The sequence below is a fragment of the Oreochromis aureus genome, linkage group 20 (assembly GCF_013358895.1).
Source record: "Oreochromis aureus strain Israel breed Guangdong linkage group 20, ZZ_aureus, whole genome shotgun sequence".
In the NCBI taxonomy this organism is placed as follows: Eukaryota; Metazoa; Chordata; class Actinopteri; order Cichliformes; family Cichlidae; genus Oreochromis; species Oreochromis aureus.
Genome location: NC_052961.1, coordinates 29,963,919 through 29,987,845, shown reverse-complemented (window position 1 = coordinate 29,987,845; position 23,927 = coordinate 29,963,919). Strand labels below are relative to the sequence as shown.

The following is a 23,927-nucleotide window of genomic DNA, read 5'->3' as shown; positions in this document are numbered from 1 at the left end:
TCACTGTAAGGAGACAAAGATTTCAGACAGCACAAATACATGTTTTGAATGAACAGTGTAAAATTCATACTCGGAATTTATGCTGCTAACGGAAAGTCAGTTCCTTAGCCATTAGCTTAAAATGTACTTTTCAGTGGCTAATTGGTCCTGGCTTGTTGACAACAGAAACATCTCAGGAGCTAGAGCTGTTCAACAACAATGCCACCAAGACTATAATCCTCATACTTTATACCACCAAATGTAGAATTATTATCATCATTACATGGATATGTATTGATGTATGTGTATGTATTTTAAAGAAAACAATATTTTATTATCATGTTGCTACTGAAGCACAGCGAGTAGCCAGTGGTACTGTACTATTGTAAGAGTGAACAATCATAAAATTGATGGCTGTGAGCTATATTCATGAAAACTGTTGTAAAAGTATATATTTTAACCTATAGCAGGATCTTCTACTAAACTTAACCTGTAGTTTGGTAGCAAGTGAAATATTGGCCCTAGCCAATGGATGAAAGTCCTTCTATCTTCTAATCAAAGTACACTAATAACAGGTGATTTTCACCCACCTGTAAGGATAGTGTTACAAAACTCCCATTAGTGTTCTAGGGTAAACTGTTAGGTATTTTGGTGCACAGAAACTGTGTAAAAATCTAACTGACTAACTTTACACATGTAATAGTCTAACTGATAGAGTCATAACAGTGATCAAAAAACACTGAGTGTAAGGATAGTGCACACAGATGATTCTGTGCTATAGATATCTATATATGGGTCAGATGAGGTGGCTGCCAGAGGCAAAGAAGGGAAAGCATTTCAGAAAGACAGCAGAACCGCTGCAGAGATTTCAGGTAGAAAGTCTCAACCTTAGAAAAAGAGCTAGACATCTGGATTGAGAGTTAAAGGTCAGCAATGATTTAAAACAGAAGAACTTGCAAAGGAAGTAAATGAGGACCAAAATGCAGATAACAGAATCAGAAGAATATACAGGCACTAAGTCATAATAAGACATACACAATCAACAATTTAGTTTAGGGCACGTTATTATGTGTGGGTGAGAAAGCATAAAATAACGGTATGATTCTATGTGTAACTAAGTGCATTCAGGTATACATAGATCTGAAGATAACACAAAAATATATATTTCACTTGCAGACAGGGCTAAAAACCTAGTTAACCAAATCCATTCCTTGGAGTCTTGGTCCTGACAATGTCAGCCTTTACTTATCCTGAAAAAAGGCCCAAAAACAATGAATCTCAAACGGAAATCCTGCTTGGGGAGAGAGAAAAGCAGAAACAGGAGACAGAAAACAAAGTTCCTGGAAAGGAAAGTCAATTAATTGCATGAGTGGATAATTATTAAGAGAGCAACGGATGAGTTTTCATGCATAATTTCCCCCAGCTGTTATTGGACTGTTTGGTCCACAAGAGAAATAGAGAAGAGAGGAAGCAGAGAAGATGAAGGAAAGAAAGGGAAAGACGAAGAAAGATCAGGCGGTAAAGAATTGAGAATGAAAAGCAGACATTGGATTGAGGGTATAAGTAATTAGGAATAAGGGTAAAAGACAAAAAAAAGGCAGAACAGGAGACGCAGCATAAAAGATAAAGGCAAAGGAGAGAGTGACAAGAAGACAGGGAAGGAAAATGGCTTGAAAAATAGTCGAGACACAAATTAGATGTAGGTTTTCTTTCAAGTCCCCACTTCATTTTCCACTCCACTTCTTCTCTCTTCTATCTATTAATCAGGCTCTTATTTACTGGCCAAAGGGTAAATCTGCTTAAAAGCATCTTAGCAGGCAGACCTAGCGAAAATACGCTTTCAAAAAATCTCCTCCTGATCAGCTGATACAAAACAAGACATCACAAAACCTCAAGCGCAGTTCAAAGCAGGGCCATAACCTTTCCTCGGCTGCAGCCACGGCCATGAACGGCTCTTGAACTATGACGGACCCATCAGCCTGTACTGTGCAGTGTGTTTATTTCTTGTGAAATGCTCATCCTTCACACGCTAAAATGTGTGTTATATGACAAGCACAAGTAGCACAAGAGACAAAATGTCAGTGTTGCTAATAGAAATATCCCGACTGAATATTGGATTGGATTTTTTTTGTAAATCAGTATTGAAGATAATTTAGAAACTTTTTTTGTTGGTTTTCACTGATGAAAATTAAAGTGCAGCGTTTGTTCAGAGAGGCCACAAAGTCACGCTCAGCTGTAATCCCACCAGATCATCAAACCTAAATGGCAACCTGCCATCAGCTGATGACTTCCAGATATCAAATCAGCAAATCTCATGTAGAGCGCTTTTTAAGATTCTTTAGCAATGACCACAGATGCAGCCCATCTGCAACATCCACCCCAGCGTCCCACTTCATCCTCTCTGACCTAATGTCATATACACTCACTGTCCACTTCATTAGGTACACTTGCCGAACTGCTCGTTAAAGCAAAGATATAATCAGCTAATCACATGGCAGCAACTCAGTGCATTTGGGAGTGCATTCGCTGTCAAGACAGCTTGTTGACGATTGGATATATGGATCCATGCTGCCTGGTTCAATGGTTCAGGATGGTATTGGTGGTGTAAAGGTGCTGGGGATGGTTTCTGCTGCTGCTGACCATGTCCATCTCCCTATGAGCACAGTGTACCCATCGTTTGATGATTGCTTCCAAGAGGAGAACACACTTTGTCACAAAGCCCAAATTATCTCAAGTTGATTTCTTGAACATGATAATAAGTTCAGTGTACCCAAATGGCTTGCACACTCCACCAGACCTCAATTTAACAGAGCATCTTTGGGATGATGTGGAAATTTGCATCATGGATGTGTAGCCAATAAATAAAATGCATGATGCTTTCATGTCAGTATGGACCAAAATCTCTGCAGAATGATGAACTGAAGCTATTCTGAGAAAAGGAAAAAAGGGGGATCTGACCTGGCCAGTGAGTACATCTTGTTTTTGATGCCTCCTGTGTTCTGTGCTGAGTCTAACTGCTGCTCTCTCTGGCTAATGTTTTCCACATATGCACATTTGGAAGGTTGAGAAGGTCCCAGAACAGAGCCATGCTGCCAAATATAAATTAATGCAGGCAGAAATATTAATCTCCTTTTGACTTTAGTGGTCCCGACTGAACTAACTTAACCACAGGTAAAATTCTGACAACCTAAAATATAGCTTTTTGATTTGTGCTGTTTTATTATTATTATTAAATGTGTTGTGAGATTTTGTGACTGCAGGGTATGGTGTTCAAATAATCTGATATTTTATATCTATATAAAAAATGTAGCTCAGTTCCAATTTTCTGCTCTGTTGCATCTAAAAGTGTATTTTTTTCTGCAAGAAGACAATGTTTACTGCAGCTGACGATAAATGAGGGCCTCATGCCAAAGAGAGTGCTCAGGATGTTTCACTTGATATAATGTGATGAGAAAAATGGAGAGAATATTTTTGCTTACCAACATCACACTAATATTTCAATATATTATGATCTCTGTCTACAACAAGGAAGGCAGCTGTAGTGTCGTCCAAATAGAGCTATCCATTGGAGCCAAAACACACCTAGTCCATTATGCAAACTTTAAAAAAGAAGGACTGCTGGTAATGGAGCACTTCGCTGTCCGACTAGTAGCTTCCTCATGGTTCCCAGGGTATTTAAAAGTAGAATGGGAGGCAGAGCCTTAAGCTTTCAGGCCCCTCTTCTGTGGAACCAGCTCCCAGTTTGGATTTGAGAAACAGACACCCTGTAATTGTAATTACAGTAATTATTGTAATCCGTTATTATCAGATTGTCCTAAAAACTCCCTCCAGTTTTTGCTGCAGCAAGATTACTGACTGGGACTAGACAGACACAGCATATTTCTCCCATCTTAGCTTCTTTTCATATGGTCTGTGTTAGAACAAATTTAACCGCCCTCCTCCTATATGATGTCTTAAATAATCAGGCCCCATTTTATCTTATAGTAACACTCATAGCAGTCATATCTCTCAAGCAGAGCACTTTGCTCTCAGACTGCAGGCTTGTTTGTGCTTCCTAGCGTATTTAAAAGTAGAATGGGAGGCAGAGCCTTCAGCTTTCAGGCCCCTCTTCTGTGGACCAGCTCCCAGTTTGACTTCAAGAGACAAACACCCTCTCTACTTTTAACATTAGGCTTAAAACTTTCCTTTTTGATAAAGCTTTTTGTTAGGACTGTCTGTCTTTGTCTTTCCTGGGAAAATGCTCATGTGTTTCTGATTAAACACACACACACAGAAACACACACAAAAGACCTCAGTCAACACAAAGTCTGGGAAGTGAAGTGTAAAAATGCCACAGCATTGAGTGAGCTCAAACTAGCATGTAAACAGGGCCTTACCATGAATTGGTTTGAAAGTTCATTTGCATTTTCTTGCCTATATACTTTACACAGGACTCTTTACCTGGTCTTTTGAACCTTAAGAGTGATGCTTCCTGGTCAGCAGTTAGGTTTGTAATGTGTGTATGCATGATGGCTAATACAGTACACTATAGCTGTGTACAGTGTGATATCCACCTCTTACAGATGACTGATCCAAAACGTCCTGTCCCCCCCAAAAGACTGTTGGAAGCCTACCTCACACATATACGCTTCCTTTTGCAATCACAGGGATAGTCGACCGCCCACTTCATCTGCTCCTCCACCCATGTGCGCTGTCTTGCCTCTATAGGCCAGCTGGGAGTGCAGCAGGCGGGGCGGGGTGCTTTCAGGGTGGGTGGGAACGAGGCCATGCTTCACTTCCTAGGAAAACCAAGCGCTGTTGACTTCCCGTTGACTTCAACGCTCGCCTGTCGGGCTACTGTTGTAAATAGTGGAACTTTCTCCAGTCGTGTTTCGTGAAAAACACAAATGACAACATCTTAAACTGAGGCGACGCGACAAGGAAGCTGGAAATGTCACCGCAGTCAGGATTGCGCGTGCAACGATCGGCCTGAGAATGTTGCACTTTGAAAAACAGCACTCGTGTAGTCTTTGTTTGACATCTGCTCCCTGGCAGGTGTTGCGACTCTGTGTCATGACCGCAGTGTAATCGTATCATAACTCTGTAGCGTGGCTGCGTGTGCCCGTGTTATTATATTGAGTGTAAACACCTGGATTGTCCACACATCACTCATCCACACTCTGCCGCTGACTCTCGCTCTTTTAACCCAGTTTCTTTGTCTCGGTTTCTCACTCACAATATTTCTCTCACTCCTCTGCAAATAATCTCCTTGTTAGCTTGACCTCAGATAGGCCTCTCACACTATCTACTTTCCAGCCGTGTGTGCGCGCTCTCCGTCTTTCTGACAGTCTTGCTGTTGAGCTGTGTTTTCACTCGGAGGTACGGACAGATGACTGACACGTTAGACTGTGCTCTCCACCACCATCATTATCAAAACAGGTGTCCATTCCTCCAGTGGAGACCCAGATGCCAATCCATGCCGAGAAGCACTGGAGCTGTGCTGTGAGGCTTGTGGTGGAACAACTTCTTGCTGAGATGCTTTACAGTGGCTTCCCTCTAATTGACAGGCATCTGTGTGCCGTTTACAGTTTCACCTTTGAGTATCAGTAGAGCCGAACACCTCGTGCTATCCATACAGCACGATTTGCTTCTGTTTAATTGTTCTGTAAAATACTGAACGTTGCATCATCATTTTCTGTTGCCCTTCTGTGCTTCCTATTGGCATATTTCATCTCTCCCAGAACAGCGTCATACTGCCAAATATAAATGACTACAGATAAAATAACAATCTTGCTTTGACCCTGGCAGAAATATCCTTTAACCCTGCTCAGCATGCACATTTCCTATTATTAAACTTCAAAGCCACTTTCAGGAAGCGTTGTTGTATACTCACTCAGCTCGGCAGACTCCCACACTGTGATCAATGTCATTGCCAGTTGCTGACCTTTAAAACAAGTTTACTCAGGCAGTGAGCGGGTGCAAATAGATTAAGAAAGTCTAAAGTGCTTTGAGTGGCAAATGTGTAATTTATCTAGTCTGTGACTACCATCTGCTTTAACTAGATGAACGGCTTATTAGATACTTAGAAAAAATATGGAGACAAAGTCAAAAAATCTAAATCACACCTCCCTCGCCTCCCATTGATTTAGTTTCTTTGTGTGGCAGTGTTTAGGAGTTTACATAATTCAATCCAAGCGTTATCAAAAAGAAAAGTTTTAAGCCTAATCTTAAAAGTAGAGAGGGTGTCTCTCTCCTTCGAATTCAAGCTGAAAGCTGAAGCTCTGCCTCCCATTCTACTTTTAAATATTGTAGGAACCACAAGTAAGCCAGTGATCTGAGAGCAAAGTGCTCTACTGGGGTGATATGGTAATACGAGGTCAATAAGATAAGGTGGGGACTCATTATTCAAGACCTTGTATGTGAGGAGCAGGATTGTAAATTCAGTTCTGGATTTAACAGATGAAGAGAAGCCAACATGGGAGAAACATGTTCTCTCTTTCTAGTCCCCGTCTGTACTCTCGCTGCAGCATTTTGGTTCAACTGAAGGCTTTTCAGGGAGTGTTTAAGACAGCCCGATAATAATGAATTACAATATTCCAACCTAGAAGTGATAAATAAAGAATTTTCAAAAATTCTTATGATTTTCAGCTTTACTCTGAGACAGGATGTTTCTAATTTTAGAGATATTGTGCAAATGCAATAGTTTTCTGCAGTAATAATTCTCTGCAAATACAAATACAAATACTTCACCTGTAGTGAGTCTCTCAGCTTGCAGATTAACTTCAATAATATCTTTTTAGACTGGCCACGATGGTCTATGTTCTACGCTTCAGTCATGGGGAGCTTGGAGTTCTCCATCTGCTACAGGATGTGGGAGGAATACTGCTTCAGCTCACACTAGATCCAGAGCAACAAAGGGACTACCATTGCTAGCTGCTACCCAAGATTCTGAAATCAGAATATGTGACATCGTGGAATGAACGTCTCTCTGGGTAAGCAGCTGAATAAAATCCTCCACAACAGCAATCTGACCAGCAATCCAACCATTAGGGGAGACACAAGAGAGTCTAAGTGTTAGAGCTAGCTAGAGCTAAGAAAGCAGGGAGCATTGATCGACCATATATGTCATCTTCCTCACATATTGATAAAAACAAGTAAGTAGCTAAAATAAACCAATAAATATACTCCTGACAGCTGCTAATACCACTGGACAGTTCACCCAAATGCAGTGTGGGAAACACTGTACATGCTAATACACAAGCAGGAAATTAGCTTAAAATAGTAGTACTAGTAACATATAAAACATTAACCAGTATACTTTTCCTTATGATCGCTGTATAGTTTCCAGGCAACCAACGCAGAAACCGGCGAGCCATGGTAGTCACGCAAGAAAATTAAACCCCCATTAAACTTCTCATCTGTGCACTACAGCTTCGAGCTGAACAAACAAGGTAGGAAATGTTCATTTGTGAAGTTTAGAGAGCATGTAGGCAGGTTTCATTAGATAAACTTTACATAAATGCAAGTGTTTCAATTTACTTTCCTTCTTTATGCTATGCTAAGCAGCTTCCCAGCTAAAGCTTTATAGTTAATGCACAGATTTAAGTGCATCAGTTTACTCATCTAACTCTCAATAAAATAATGTGGATAAATATTTCTAAAATATCATACTACTCATTTATCACTCTGAAAATGATGAGACACATTGAGTTACTGTCATAAAATGGGATTTCTATTCAAATTGGAGTTTAAAAACCTTTTTAACTGTAGTGAATTATTTTATGTTTTATCCTATTTCTGCTGAAAGATCTCCATCTTTTTTCTTTTTTTTTGGTCTCGTTATTTTCCAATAGTGGAAAGATAAAAGCTGGATCCACACTGCTTCTCCAGCCTACCTTCTTTACACTCCAGGGCCACTCTGGACTCCAGGTTGTCCATTTGAAGCTGCAGACGTTTCAGGGTGCGGTCAGCGTCCCTCGACTTCCTCTTATAGGCTATCAGCACGGCAATGATGACCAGCAGCAGCAGGCCGCCGCCCCCTCCGATGCCGATGATGGCGGGAAGCGTTAGGAGGCTGTCAGAGTAGATGTGAAGCGTCCCGGGAGAGTACTCGAACCCACCCGCACGGATCTGAACACACACAAGTGATAAAGAAATGGTTAGAGAAAGAAACAGAAATCATCACCATGCCCCCCCACATACTGACGCTACAACAGAGCTGCTCGGTAAAACCTGTGATCTTCTGGCGGCCACCAAATAGCTGCACTGTTGGAGGTGAGTGTTCAACGCAGTGCTCAAAGGCAGAGCCAAGGCAGTTGTTAAGAGCTGAGAAATTCCTGCTTACTTGCTTTCCCCTACACAGTCCGGGGATTTGCACTAGCACCTCAGCGCAGAGAGCGAGAAAGAGAGAAAACAACCGGCGGTCATTTCTCCAGCAGCAGATGGCTTGAGAATAGACGAGGTGGTCTGAAGAGATCAAAAGTTGCTGGTCTGATGAAAGAGAAGCTGCTTGACCCAATTTCTTCAACAACGATCATTAAAGTTTGATCCGTTCTGTACTCGGACTAAACAGTCAGATCTCTGACAGGCTTTTACTGTGGAGGCTTACATCACCATCGCTGCTCTGAACATTTCGTGTAGGAAAGGTTTTCGATTCTTGCCTTTAGGGGAGAAGCTTCAGAGGGCTTTGATAATGAAGATCTCACAAGTTAGCTGGCTCCTTTGCTTTAATGCGCCATTATCCGCAGACTCGATGTTTGGGTTAGATATTTTGTTGTTTATGTCCTCGTTTATCACTGTCAACTTTAATAAGCCGATAGAGGTTAGAGCGCATATACACCGAGACTTTTAAAGCAGTGCGGTAGAGGTTGATGCAGACGGTGTTAAAGTCACACACACATCCACTCATAAAACAACCGTAACACACTTCCAGGGCCCACACACTTATATACTGCGTGCGTACGCGCACACACAGTATAAGTAATCAAACAAAGTAATCACCAGCATTTAAATCTCTCCCCAAGGAACCATGGTAATTATGGGAAGTCAAACATTTCTTTTTTTTATGACTAACTACATTTACATAAGCACAGTGTGTCTCATTGAAAAAAAAATACATATCCACACAGAGCACTGGAATCCATCAAATCAAGCAATCCACCAGGGGGGTTGATAACTGATTCAAATGAGGTGCGATTATGCACTTTGAAGTTCTTGTAAGTGCACTTTCATGTTAACATTATCAAAGTGTGATTAAAAAAATAAAATAGAGAAGCTGTTGTATCAATAGCAGCGTAGTCAATACCCACAAATTAAATGTGCAGTAGTAAAGACAATTAGACTGGCTTTGTGTAAGATTATGCGGCCCAATTAGTTGTGTGGACACGATCGGTTTGCAAAGGAGACTGAGCTAAATTAACTTAAGCAGGAGTTGGGATTAGTTACCTGGGAGAGAGAGGACTTTAAACATATTTAAAACTGCTGAATTAATTTTTTGATAACAACAATGGGCTCCATAGTGTGACAGGAGTTAGTCAAAGTAATGAACACACAAACAATTAATAGTGCATATGTGCATTTATTCCCCTTTTAGTTCAACGGAGCATTTATTGTCTTGTTTCCAACCCTCTTTAACATTTTGATTCCTGCAGCTCTCAAAACTGCTTTCCTGCACGATGGGGATTTATTTTTCTGTGGCCAAGTTCTAATGTACCTGCCCAGCACCAAACAGCAGACAGCTAAATTGGCAACCAGCTGGTGGACACAGCAAACTCTCACTATGGAGAGTGCAATGTTTTCACATGTTGCTACTAGCTATTAGCGGTCAATTACCATGGCTGTGAGATTAAAATAAATAAATAAATAAACTTCAGCATTTGATGGTTAGAAATTATCACCTGTAAAGACAGCTATGACTATACAGCACCTAAGGCTAACAATAAGGGCCTATTTTCGCAGCTGTACGCAAGTCGATTAGGTAGCAATGGGGCGATTTTGCTTTTTGTGTATTTTAAGTCAGCAGTTCAAAGTTTTGCTCCACATAATCAAAAGTGATAAAGCTAGAGCTTAAAACATTCCATTTATGGGTCAGTAGGACTAAAGTAAACAAACCTCTTTGTGGCTAGTCGATGAACAACTGCAAGTAGTCGCAGTGACCAAGTGGTGGTCCCGAAACTGAGCGTGCAACACTCTCAACTGCAATCTGACCACGATCACTCTTAGACAGATTGGTGAAGGTATGCAAATATTTGTCGTCTCAATAAACACAGATTGCCAACATGTGAGGTTCTCGCTGGACTCTGAACATAAGTAGTTAATGAGAATTTCTCTTTAATGTCAATTTCTGTGTATGTAGACAGCAAAAGATGTGCAATTTTCATCGATTTATCACAGTTAATTGCTATATTATTAACTTGTGTCCAGCCAAGGGGGAGTAATCATACTCACGAAAACTGAGTAAAACTAATAGTTTACTTGGGTACTTGGACAAAATGAAGTCAACATTAATGTTATGGGTTGTAATTCTACAGTTATTTGAAACTGGAAGTTGGAATTTCTGCGTTCCCACGCCCTCACGTTAGGATTTGAACTCTTAATGTTGGACTCAAACCCGACTTCACAGTTGGGATTTTTAACTACCCCCGAGTTAGACTGTCAGAGCAGCAGTAGTAACCCTAACTTACAACACGGCAGTGCAAATAAACTGTAGTAAAACTGTAAAAGCTGTAATCCATACAGCCAATGCTGTGTGTTTGTGATTAGCTACATATGAGGAGCAGGGTTCTACCTTGCTGTGGAGCCAAAATAAAACCTGTTTTCCTTTCTTTTCTAATTTCCCAACTCTGCGTGGAGTTTGCATGCTCTCCCTGTGTTTGCGTGGGTTCTCTCCAGCTACTCTGGTTTCCTCCCACAGTCCAACGACATGCAGTTAGTGGGGTTAGGTTAGTTGGTGTCTGTCTCTATGTGTTAGCCCTGCATCAGATTCCCAGCTTCCCAAGTATGACAAGTCCAAACATCAGCTGTGAAGAAGGCCTCTAACCACAATAACAAATTCCCATAACTCTTTGAAACTGTTATTTTATGCAGCGACTTAACATAAAACTGAATCCTCCAGGACACTTAATTTAAATATTAATGACTCTTCACATGTTTATTTTGGGAAAACGGCATTGAATGCCAGTATTCTATGCGTGTGTCACCACTTCAAGGACTTTTTATAATCTATGACAGCTAATCTGAAATATGTGCTCATATATTTTACATCATGCTTTGAATCCAAAATGCATGAAAAATACATAAGAAACGGCTGCTCTGTTACCCTTCCAATCGTCAGCTGGTGTTAGCTAATCTGAGGTCATTTGCATGTATAAAAGAATGAACCAGGAGGGAGCGTACCTCAGATGACACAAACGTGGCGTCAGTTTAAGGAATATTAAGGTGGTGACACATTTGCGAGGCATTTGTCTATTTTTATTCTCCTGTCAGACTGAAGGACTGGGGGAGGAACTTAAAAAGCTGAAGGCCAAAACAACAAACAAGTTTCTTCGAAAACTCAAGGGAGGCACACAGCTGCCAACACACAGCTGAGCATCTGAGGGGACACACAAAGACACACTGACGAACGCGGACGACTTTCCTTACAGTACGCCCACTCGCGCACACGACAACACACAACAAGCCCGTTAAGTCTGGACACCCACTGGGGTCCCCTGTATGTAGGTCATTCTACATGGGGAACATTATTGTGCCACAGCTGTGTCCTTCTCTGCAGCATTCCGCCGCGCGGCACGCACAGGAACAACAACGGGGAAAAAAAGGGTTGATGTGCACATAAACACACCAAAAACAAGCCACTCACTGTAGTCACTCTCACACACACACACACACACACACACACACACACACACACGCGTGCGTGCGTGCACAGGAGAAGAGATAGGAACGGACAGCTCTATTTTTTCTTCGGCTATTGTCAGACGAAGGACTAACTCCACCACCCCCGCCAACACGTCGCATTGCTCTGAGATTCAACATGACATTTCGTTCAAAAAAGAGAAAAGGAGGGCTAAAAAAAGAAAAAGAAAAATCCAAGAGAGATCCACCTTGGAGCTGGCTGGTTCCATTGAGAGCTATCATATTGAATTACATGGATGTGCTGTCAGTGGCTTTCTAGGTATATTGGTTGTAGCTAGCAGGGAGTAAATGTCATAAAGATATAGTGAAATGACTGTGAAAGGACATTGGTGATAAGTTTAAAAAAGGGGTGGAAGGAGGGGAGGGCTTCTGAGTGGGTGCGCTGTCGGGATATTCAGACAAACATCCAAATATATTCGCAGTGAGTGCTGCGTCGCCTGGTTGACGTTTGACCTTCTTCCACACAGATGCTCCGGGAGCTGCGCTGTGATTCTGAAAGTCTGCTCCAGTCAGAGTGAATCAGGGCTTTCAGTCTGGAGTCTGCTGACAGCTCAACGCTTTGGACAAGTAAAGCCGATGACTGCCGCAGGACGCGCTTGGAGGCGCGTTCTCAGAGTTTTCCCAACACTTGCTTTTCTGCTGTATCATTATTTCTGCAAATATGAAACACTCGAAATGAAAGTGACATCAGCAGCACTCAGACCACGGCTGTTGGTGGAGAAAAAAAAAACAGTTGCGGCTTGAGACGTGACCGTGACTTTTAAAAACAAGCTGCTTTTGCTTGGATTTCCTGGGAGTTGGACCAAAATTTGCACATCAGAAAGGTTTATACAGAAACGAGGTTCCTGGATTAGAGCTTAGAGACAAGCTTAATGTCTTCATATCAGCAGGATCCTGGAGAAACAATTCTATTCTTAATACTACCTTTTATGTTTTCTGCATGGCTCTGAGACTAAGCCTTGTCATGGATATAAACTGTAGCAGATATTTGTAAACTTAAATAACTTACCTAATATGTCACTTCTAGTTTAGTGTTTTGTTGCATCCTCTAGTCACATAAAAAAATCCTCCTAATACCAGATGCTCAGACAACAGGAGTCCTCTCAGCTGCTCAGCAGAGCAGGACGACATCCTGACAGTTACCTGACCGAGACAGCGAGCAACTCACAAAATACCTATATAGGCGTACAGAGGTCCATCAGCAGCCATCAGTCGTGTGTTTTAATGGAACGCTGTGCTATCTAATGTGAGTTTATCCTCCTAAAAAGCTAATTGGTCATTCAAAAACCATTTTTTCAATTATGGTGGCACAGCTGAAAACTGCTCTGCTGATTAAAGAAGCAATGCATTTGGACAATTTAATGTGTCTGGAGCATCAGACTTATAAATAAATAAATAAATTTCAGAGAAATGAAGGAATGAAGTCCATGCAGGAAGTCACCAAACCACTTTGTACAATGTGTACAAAGTGGTCAACAATGTGTGCTACCTTGTTGACAGAGCAGTGAAAACTAGCTCTAACCGAAACAGCTGAAGAAGTGTCAGTATCAACAGAGAAGAGGTGACTAAAGGACATTTGTTATTTCCATCTGCAGTCAAGTATATTTCATAACATGACTTCTTGGATACTCATTTGGTAACTGATTGCAAGCCGTTGCAACTGATGGGCAGCCACTTTCGGATGCCAGGTGATTGCACAGGTTGCCTGGTTTAGGGTAACCTCTCTCTAAACATTTGCAGTCTGACTCTGAGTGCCTGCAATCACCAGACAGGTTGCCAGCATGTTGGCAACTCATCTGTGACGCATCTCTTTGCAATAGGGCACTGACTTAAAAGCTTTGTAGTTGGCAATAGATTTGCAACTGATTGCAACTTGACCGCAATAAATTGCAAACTGATCGCAAACTGACTTCATCTTACTGCTGTCTTATCATCGTCTTGACACACCAAAGTTGATCTGAAAATCACAATTGACTGCGCATTGTCGCAGACCTGATCGTTGCCTTTGAAGCAGTCACTTCAAAGGCAACGATGCTGCAGTTTCATTGCACACGGTCACAGTAATTTTGATTCAACCACTGTTTTTCCTAGTGTGACTTTAGCATTAGTAATTTCCTTTACATAAAAAGTGTGAAGCTTTCACAGCTCCTGAGCAAGGCCTGCAGACTCAAGTGAGAAAGGTGACTGAAGCTGACACCCTGCTGATGAGTGTTGCTTAAAGGCAGTTTTAACAGTACCTGTCAATCAGCAAACTATGAAATTACCTTCAAGTCCTTTTCAGTGCAGTGATGATTATTCAGTTAGCCAACAGGTAGACAATAATCCTTTAGCATGTTTGGATCTGGGACAATTGTTATTATTATGTTTGGATAAGAAACCTAAAGACTTTTTTGTTGGCTTTGGGAAATCACAGTTTTTTCCACTGTTAATGGAGATTTTTGAGACTAAACAATTGATAGACTGAGAGCCTTCATCGTAAAAGGCTAAAAGCCAAAGTGTCTGCTGTGGAAAAAACAGACCTGTGACAGAGTCACTGCTCTCTGTTCACCTAAGTGTGGATGCACGAAGATATGAGGAGTATGGCGCAGGAAAGATGAGTGTTGCTTTGATTAGAGATGAGTGTAGGCGGAGGACTGGCTGGCTGTGGATTTACTGCGGGTTAGGTACATTATATTCCGTGTACTATTAAATGTCTATGCCATCACAGTAAAGTGAAGCTAATAAAAAAAAAAAACATGAAAAATGGAAAAAAGGGCACCGAGGGACTCTCAAATCTAAAACCAGCAGCGCCTGCAGCAGAGAAGTGCTGATGCTTGCACAGCTGTTGATGTGGATACGCTTCGGCGGATAGAAAGAAACATGGCTTTGCGTCTGCAGACACGTCTAAAGGTTCAACGTGGTCGTGTTGAGTGCATTATGTGAACAAGTGAACGACTTCCCTGTGAGCAGCACTACTTAATGGATCTGATTCAAGATTAAAAGCACTGCAGTGGCTGAAAGTGTGCCGGTCGACGCTTTAGATTATCAGGGTTCTGGTTCTTGGGGGGGTTAAAAAAAGTAAACTTCCACCACCTTTTTTTTTGTCTCCATCAACAGTGTAGCTGATATGAAGGCCAATAAAGATCAACATGTTAATTAAGCGTAACATATTTAACAGCAGCCTTGTTGTGCAAGCTCACTGAAGCACATCCTGGATCTGTCAGAGGAAACTGTTTAGAAAAGACATGAGGGGCTATTCACACAACTCAACAACAAGGTTAGAGTGACATTACAGGCTGAGATTGTCAGACCAGAATATTTCCATATTCATCAACAGGAATTACTGGGTCAGCGTGGACACACCAGGAACAGCTTGTTATATTTTCCGGCCTTTTTAAAAAAAAAAAAAATTGCTTCTTGTCAAAGAATCCTGCAACACCGAAAGCTGACCCAGTAATTATATTAGGAAAGAAGTCTACCATGAAGGTCCCAGCCCATAATATTGAGCAACTTCCCTTTTTATATACCCCCCCTTCGATGGCGCTGATAATGCAGGACAGAAAAGTCAAGCAATTTAGTAAACCAAAGTTGCGTCAGGTCATCGTGCCTGGCGGGGACAGAGATGAAGAGGCAGGAGCTGTGATCTGACCGTGACTTTGTGCTGTCCGGTGAGGTTGGGCCATTCGCAGAGCAGCTGGCTCTCAGACAGGGTGAGGATGCAGGGAGTCTCTCCAATCAGCACCGTATAGTTCAGGCGACTGTTGCCCGGAGCCGCTGGGATCAGGTTACGGCCCTAAAAAACACACACAGGGAGAGAAGTAATGAGGAAGGCACTCGGCTCATCGTCAGGACGCTTTATTTGCAGGCCCGACAATATGATTTCTTTCTTTCGTTGAACTCCAACGTGAGAAAAATGTAACCATGAGCTTTTCTTTTTAAATTACGTTTATCTATCCACCTTTCTTGACAGCTCACAATGAACTTGTTCAGAACATTTTTTTGCTAATGATATGATTTTCACATCTTTGATGAAAATCACTCCAGTTTCTGCATAACTGGCGAGAAAGTCAGTGACAATAAATTTGCTAATTTAATATCCCTTAAAGGATAAAACTGGTGGTTCTCCGTATTCTTCAGCTAACAAATGCCATTGAAAACATGACGCTTATACAAGGTTAAATATATACAGTGTCATAAAAAACATTCATCTTCAACGACAGCTGGGTCCTGCAATTTCTTGCAGTTATTGCTTGAAATCAAGCAAACATGTGAAGCTGTTTCTGTTGCCTTTATCACTGTGCAGGAACATTTCACCAAGGGACATATAAAGGGTTAGGTTGTTGATATTTCGGCTTTTATTTCTATTTGATTTTCAATTTACAACACAAATCAACTGTGAACTGAGGGAGTTTCATGGAATTTGAATCATTAAATCATCAAATAGTTGTTTTTGTCATCAGATAATGTGAAGCCTTTTGAAGCTTCATCATCAGCGACAAGTAAACCCCAACGCTGTGCTAATATGGGACTTTTGAGTTTTTAAAATTGCTGTTCCAATTATTGAAAGGGGAAAAAATCTAATAAACATAAGTTACTATGAAAAACCCACAACCCCAAAGTTTTTCTTTCTGTTTTATCACTCATTTTCAATTTTGTCTTTTTATCTGACCATTTTCATTTTTAAGACACTTAACACTGACCTACCTATGAATTATTCATAAAAAAGTCACTATTAGTCAAAGGAAGAAACAGTGTTCTGTCTACGCATAACAGACAACTTAGCAAAAAATGTTACACACACATTATTTGCAAAGCACAAAGACTCTTTAAAAAATACCAAAGATAACAGTCGGACAGACATTAAATTGTATTTTTTGTACTGACAAATTCCCAAAGAGCTATTAGCCAAAAACTTGGCATATCTCGACATGTCATGCAGTGTGTCCTTAAAGAATTAGAAGAAAGGTGTCAAGTGGAAGACAAAAGAATAAGTGGCAGAACTAAAAAGGTGTCTGCAACGGATGAACAGCATCTGAAAGTCATGTCCTTAAGACCTGACACAACACCATTAACTGGACTATCAACACGGGACCATCAGCTGAAGGGCAAGCATCAAACCCTTCACCTGATCTGTTTACAGCCTCATTGGACATAGTCTCAATGGAAGAATGGCTGTTCTTAAGGAAGGAAAACAGAGAAAAAAGGCTGAGGTATGGAAAGGTATCAAATTACACAAGAACTGGGCCGAAAATCAGTGGTGACAGATCTTATCTAGTAGTTGGGTCAAATCATTGTGAATATGTATGGAAGACATCAGGACGGAGGTACAACAGTGAGGGTCTACAGCCATCTATAAAACATGGTGGAGGCCATCTGGAAAGTGTCTGATTGGCAATGGCTTCATTTTTTAGGATTAAAATGATCCCACACACACTGCCATGCCGTACAAGCATCCTTGGATAGAAAAAAAACACTATCGGTCATGGATTGGCCTCCCCAGAGCCCGGAATTCACCCTTAGTGAAGCAGTGTGGGATCATCTTGTCAGAGAACAATAAAAAAGAGAGTCAATATCCAAAGAAGAGCTTTGAATGTCCTTCAAGAAGCCTGGAGAGCTATTCCTGAAGACTAGAAAGCTTGCCAAACAGAGTTCAGTGTTGAAGAATAAAGGTGCTCATACCAAATGTTGACTTTCCAATTTCCTTAGATTGGAAAAAGTCTGTTTTTGCCTTATATACTGCCTTAAATCACTGCACTTTTTCCTATTTTGAAGCAAAATGTAAAGAAATGAAGGATGGCTTAGTGCCTTTGCACAGTACTGTATAAAGCCAGTCATTTTTTCCTAAAAAACAGTTGCTTTTCATCATTAGTAATATCTTAGACCTCACAGATTACTGCACCAGTTTCCAAGCATCAGTTGGTGCTTGTAACTGATACTCCAGATACAGCGCTGTTTTTTGATAGTTCTCATCCTGTTTTTCCTTGACTTGGTCATTATTTTCAAGCCAAACACTCAGGAAATAAGTGAGAAATAAGTTTAGCAAACCCTACTGTATGTATACCAGAGGAAATAATATTACTGGGGGGGCATACAAACCCACACAGGTAGTTTTTTTTCTTATGTCCTGTACTCAACACAAAGTCTGCACCCTCAAGGTGTGTAAATTCTAACATTTGTCAATTTCCGTTTCAGTCTTTCATTTCAATATCTAGTGCGATTTGATATACACTGCCTGTGATGGAAGGAGGAGGCAGTTAGTGGTGTGAAAAGAAGGAACCGGAGTTAACAGCAAGAAAACATGGAAGAAAAAAAACAAATACAGGGGGAGAGACAAATACAAAGAAAACAAGGCTGATAGGAAATGTGGTGAGAAAAGGCACGAACGGAGAAAGAGATTACGAGAGAGGTAGGAAAAGATGAAAGGGGCGCGCTCGAAAATGAGAAAGAAAGGGAACGAACGCGAAAACAGAGCGAGCGAGTCAGACAGACAGAGGACAGGAGTGAGAGAGGAGATAGCTGCGGCGTCTCCCGCTGGCTTAGCAGTGGGTCACAGAGACAGACTCCGTTTTCCAATCCCATCGTCTCTGCAGGCCGCCACCCAGCCCCGCTCTGCAACCCTGTAAACATGCATCCCATTCCATCTCGCAAACTCGCACACACACACGTGCGCTCACAGCTTCCTGGCCACATACAGGCAGAGTTCATGCCAAACAAGCACTGGAGTTGCAGCCACACACAGAGCTGTTGCCACACATAAACACAACAGGCAAGAAGCATCATGCAGGGACACGCTCTCAAAAACACACAAGCACACACATCGAAGCACTCACAAACCACCAAGACCAGATGAATGTTTTTTTTTATTTCTCTTTCTCCTCCTTCTTCTTTCTCTCTCCGTCTCACTAACATTACCTCAGTAAAAACACACCCGACACTACAGATGAGAAATTAATTGCGTGACAGGCGCAGTGCACGCATCTGAGGAACGCTACCCCCACATCCCATCTCGCCAAATTGCATTTTTGTCCATCTCATCAGTGCTTCCAGTGGGTAGGCAGTTTCACCAACAAGCCAAGCAGGAGATTTGGCAATTACTGAGAGGCTCACTGCTAATAAATTATCATTTAAGAAATAAATTACGGCGGGTACGCCGCTTTCAATCTCTTTATGGAAATAAACAGCGTAGCGCACTCTCTCTGTGATAACATAAGAGATAGTCAAGGCACATTCGAGCCAAAGCTACAGCACATCGGCGTGACACTGATCTTTAAAGAAATGTATTCTTCTTTGTGTCTTTACAGTATGTGCGCTCTCCGTAGAGCTTACTTATGCTTTAAAGCCCATATTTAAAAGGACGGCGTGCACCTTTTGTCTCAACCCGGCTCAGTTTTTTCTCCACCGATTATTTTAATATCATAAATATATTCTCTCCAAAACAGCCGCGTTAATTCCTTTTCAGCTACTCTCGGGCTAAACATTTCAGGTGAGCTGGGTGAGATAATGCAATGAGGCATACGCACAACTCAGAAAGTCCCAATTAATTTCCCATACTTATATCCAATCACAGTTAATGAAAAAAATAAATAAATAACTGAAAACCAATGTAATCCAAACCTTTAGGCCTGTGCGTTTCCATACTGGCCTTTCAGCTCCAAAGAATTAATTACACAAATTGAAAGAACTGCTATTTAACAGACCTCGAGGCTGTGGGCGAGGACGGTAGTCAGTGAAGCTGCTGTTACTTACTGAAGGACGGATTCTGGCCTTGGTGCGTGTGGACATTTGCTTTCACCTGCCAATTATGAATTTGTGAAGGTTTTTTTTTTATTATTTTTACCAAAAGACCTTAACACATTTGAAAGTTTTTTCTTTTTTTTCTAAGAAGAAAAACAGCTTGTGAGAGCGTGTTTATGTGTGTCCCTCAAAGCTGGTTTAGCCTTTATTAACAGAAGACAAGTTCAATATGTTTGAAACTTTTGTAAAAAACCTTGGCAGAAAACTGTCTACAAAGTAAAACAAATGAAATGAATGGTTTAAATTAAAAAACAAAAATATAGTTCGTTGGTTTATTTTTGTGTTCTACAGAGTTCTTCCTTTACAGAAAGTAACTGTCACTCATAACCCCCTCCGTCAACACCAGTTGTCAAATCAGAGCAAAGCAATCGACGCTCGCCATGGCAGGCCTGTCAAGCTTTGAAATTCCTGCACATGAGCCTCTGGGAGACATGCTGACCTTTAACAAGCCTAGAGAGTGCCGTCCTTTGTTGACTTTCATCAACCAAAAGTATAAACACAGAAGTGTACGATATGGGTAAAGCAAAGGCCCTCTTTAATCTGGTCTAATATAAAGCACAAGCTTTAGCATACACAAGCTAGTTAGCTATTTAGCTATTTAGCTCGTTAGCTTACTACTTACAAAGATACCTAAAAGTTTCTGTCAGGGTTTAGTACAAATTTTAGTTTTTCTCCTTGGCTCAGAGTGATTGCTGACGTGAACTTTGGCAAACACATGGATTAATCGTTCTCTCATTTTTGCTATATAACTTTGCACTGTCCACTTTCTGCTGTGACAAAACAAACTTCCCATGTGTGGGACTAATAAGGGTTATCTTATCTTATCTTATCTCTTATCTCTTAACATGCTAAAGTGCGATAACGTCCCATTTGAAATGCTGTCATTTTAATGAAGTTAATTCTTTTAAGGCTCTTCTACTCCATCACCTTGTAAGGGGATTTGCATGGATTTAGATCTAAATGGTGATATTTATTAAAACTAATCAATTATCATATTTAAGTAAGTTCCATGATAGCTTATAACAGTGATGCCCAAAGTGTGGTGATCCACAAAGGAACATGAGGTACACAGAAATAACAGGATTTGAGTTTGAAATTTCTGTTGTACAGTTACATAATGAGATAGAGGTATCTACTTATGTAAAACGAAAATTAAAAGTGGTAATAGGGGGTGGCTGGTTTGTGATATTACTATTTTTAAATGCAATATTCTCTCACTGAAGTTTGTGTCCCAGTGGCAGGTGGGTCACACATTGGCCTTAACTGACTGGGTAGCTTCAGCAATTTATAACTGACAGCCTGTGTTGTTTATAATTTTCGAATACAAATTTCAAGGAAGCATATCACTTTCTCTTTTATTTTGATTAGAGTAAATATTTAAGATTTGGTGGGATTTCATGGTTTTTAAATGGGCCACTTGATCTCGGGAAAGGCTGGTTTAGAACAACAACCATCTAACAATTTTCAGTAACATACTTACTAAATACTGGGACAAACCAGAGTAACATACAGTGTCATATAAGGCAACACTGTTTCTTTCATTAGATTCTACATGGAACAACTAATACTATCTTTGCAATGTAGCTTTTCCATTCATCTTTAGTACAATATATATGAATCCATAATCAACTGAAAAATGAAAACTAATTTTAAAAAACCTAACAAACATGGGTTCGTGTTTATTTAATCAGTAGTCATTACTTAGAAATGAGAAGGAATATTGTCTATGAAGGTGTCAAAGAAAAATAAAACCTAATAATGACTGATCTCTGATTTCTGAGTGATAAATTAAAAAATGTGTTACAAATGTAGGAGCAGTTATAAAAAAGGCATGGGCTAACAAAAATGTAATTAAATTCTTTTTTTTAATCAGACGTGACCTGACTGATCAATACAAGCTCGGGGAAACCTTTTAGTGCCTATCAGCCAATACCAGATAAAAACTGTTGATTCCACAATGGGGGAAAAAAACTAAATAAATGTTCTCTTTCTACTTCCCACAGCACGAAAGTTTTTCATATAAAGAGTCAAGTGAAAGAAAAACATCTCTTTATACACCTCTAACCAAAGAAAGTAGCGAATGTGGCAACTTTTAATTTTGTGTAGGTGTCAAAAGCCTTATTCCCGTTCCACTTAAAGGTAAGTAAAAGGTGTCCAAAGGTAACATTAATGTGTACTTGAATCTCTTTTATCTTCACAGCTGCACAGTGTGTCCCTGACAAGTTAAAAAGTGTATACAAAGCCTCCTAGTACTGTGCCAATGCTAGACAGTGTTAGACAAAAACCTCAGATCAAGCAGACCGAGGAAATAAACTGAATGGTACAGCCAGCTGGAGAAGTGTTCCTTTCTGACCTTGAGAATAAGTGGCGATGTGGGTTTGAGCTCCAGTATCCCAGAGGGGCTCAACGGTTCAAACACCGGGTCGGGGTAGTAGCTGAATGTCTCGTTGACCACCACCAGAGCGTTCACGTTGTCCATGTAGAACCCAATCTCATCGGGACCGGTGCCAGTCTCGGAAAAACCAAGCTCCGAGTCCGCCACTGACGGAGCGAGGCACACCATGACTGAATTGTTATACACTGTGCAGTTCTGAAAGTGAGACATGAAAGAGAAATGTTTTTAGTCCTGCTGAGCAGCTACCATACACAGTCCAATCTAGATTGGGACAAATCCCAAACACTTAAATTGCTAAACACTTAAACACTAATGTTGTTGTAGTTTTATTTACAAGGTGGTTACATGCTGAGTAAAAAAAAGGCAGAATTGCCTCTTTTAGAAATAACCTGCAGGCTATAATTTTCTTTTTAAATGGATCTGTTGGGCATAATAACCCATCCTTTTTAAAGTCAATGCCCTGTGAAACTACAATGCTGTTAGGCCTATTGGAAATGTAAATTGGTTGCAAATTTATGATCAACTGTTAATAACGGGCAATGTGCTCCGTGCCTTTGCTTGTACCTGAGAGTGTATTTACACTATTGCTTTGGAGAATACATGAATACATGATGTCATGGCCGTGTTTGCATTAATTTATAAGACTGCTTGGCTACTACGGTCTTAGATGCAACACATTTTATTATTAAATGTAACAGCAAAGTTTAAATTATGCCTTTTTTCCTTGTAATGGATTGCCTATCATATGTATGTCTGCAGTCTTGCAAATAGCAACCAAATCCTGGACTGGAAGTAAGAAAAATGTAACTGTGATTTGTTGTAAACGGATGCCAACATTCAAAAGTCCTTTAAGTGCAAAGTAGCGCTTTGATAAAGAGCTGTTTGAGATGCATCCTGTAGGCTGTTTCCCCTCCATAAATGGCAGCTTTATCCGCAGATTGAAGTGCATTAGTGTTGTTTGTAGTTCAGTCCTTAACCCTGACAACTACAAAGATTCAACTCATATTGACAATCACCAAAGTCCTTTGCGAACACTGTTAATAGAAGGGACGAAATTCCTCAACTCTGCAAACAGGACGTGAGGTTCTGTGTGGATTTTCTAGCTCTAGCCTCACTAAAGCATGCGTAGCCTCTGATGCTGTCTGTTTTTTTTTCTGTAAAACTCTGCACAGTGCGGTGACATTTGAAAAGCTTTATGGCCCGGGGTAGTGTTAGATGTCTGAAGCCGGAGCTGCCGAACGAGGAGTCGTGAGCAACACTCAGAGACAAACTGTCTGCCACCTTCAGCGGCACATAGAAGAAGCTTTTTGGAAATGTGCTGTTGTACACAGAGAGGTCTGTTTCAGAGTATTTGTCAGTTAATGTATGTATCTAGGTGTATATCTGAATAATGTATACTGTAAGCACTCTGCAGCTGGGTGTTAGCATAGATGCTTGTGCATGCTGGTGTGTCAGTCACATCAGTACTCACATGAAAGGACTCTGCCTGTCCATACTTGGCCCTGATCTTTGGCTCTCGGATGGTTGCGAGGTTGGTCCCGCTCACTGTCAGCAGAGTTCCACCACTGTGAAACAAGAAGAGAGTAGACAAATATTATCTGCCTCAATCTGTTTGCAATCACATGAAGATGTTTATATGATTCATTGAAATGAAGTGATATATGCTGCATAGATGGATGATAGTCACCCAAAGGTTTAGATAACAGATAGAATGCTGAATGGACAGGTTCTTATATGCCGCTTTTCTATTCTATCCGAGCACTCAAAGCACTTCATACAACTTGCCTCATTCACTCATTCAAAAATGCACTTTTTTAATACAAGTGCTTACTATCACATTCACACACATTCATAGAGCAACCAGGGTTAGTATCTTGCCTAAGGATAT

General features: G+C 40.8%; 1 protein-coding gene across 2 annotated transcripts in view; it reads right to left on the bottom strand.

The window, feature by feature from the left end:
- The window catches only part of LOC116311206 (plexin-A1-like), a 311,927-nt gene that overhangs the window by 36,635 nt on the left and 251,365 nt on the right, over nt 1-23,927 (bottom strand). For both annotated transcript variants that reach the window (XM_039604677.1, XM_031728256.2), the window contains exons 17-20: nt 23,511-23,604; nt 21,998-22,234; nt 15,500-15,643; nt 7,854-8,088 (exon numbers count right to left, since the gene is read on the bottom strand). In XM_039604677.1, coding sequence (XP_039460611.1) covers nt 7,854-8,088; nt 15,500-15,643; nt 21,998-22,234; nt 23,511-23,604 — 710 coding nt within the window. The remainder of the gene's footprint in view (nt 1-7,853; nt 8,089-15,499; nt 15,644-21,997; nt 22,235-23,510; nt 23,605-23,927) is intronic.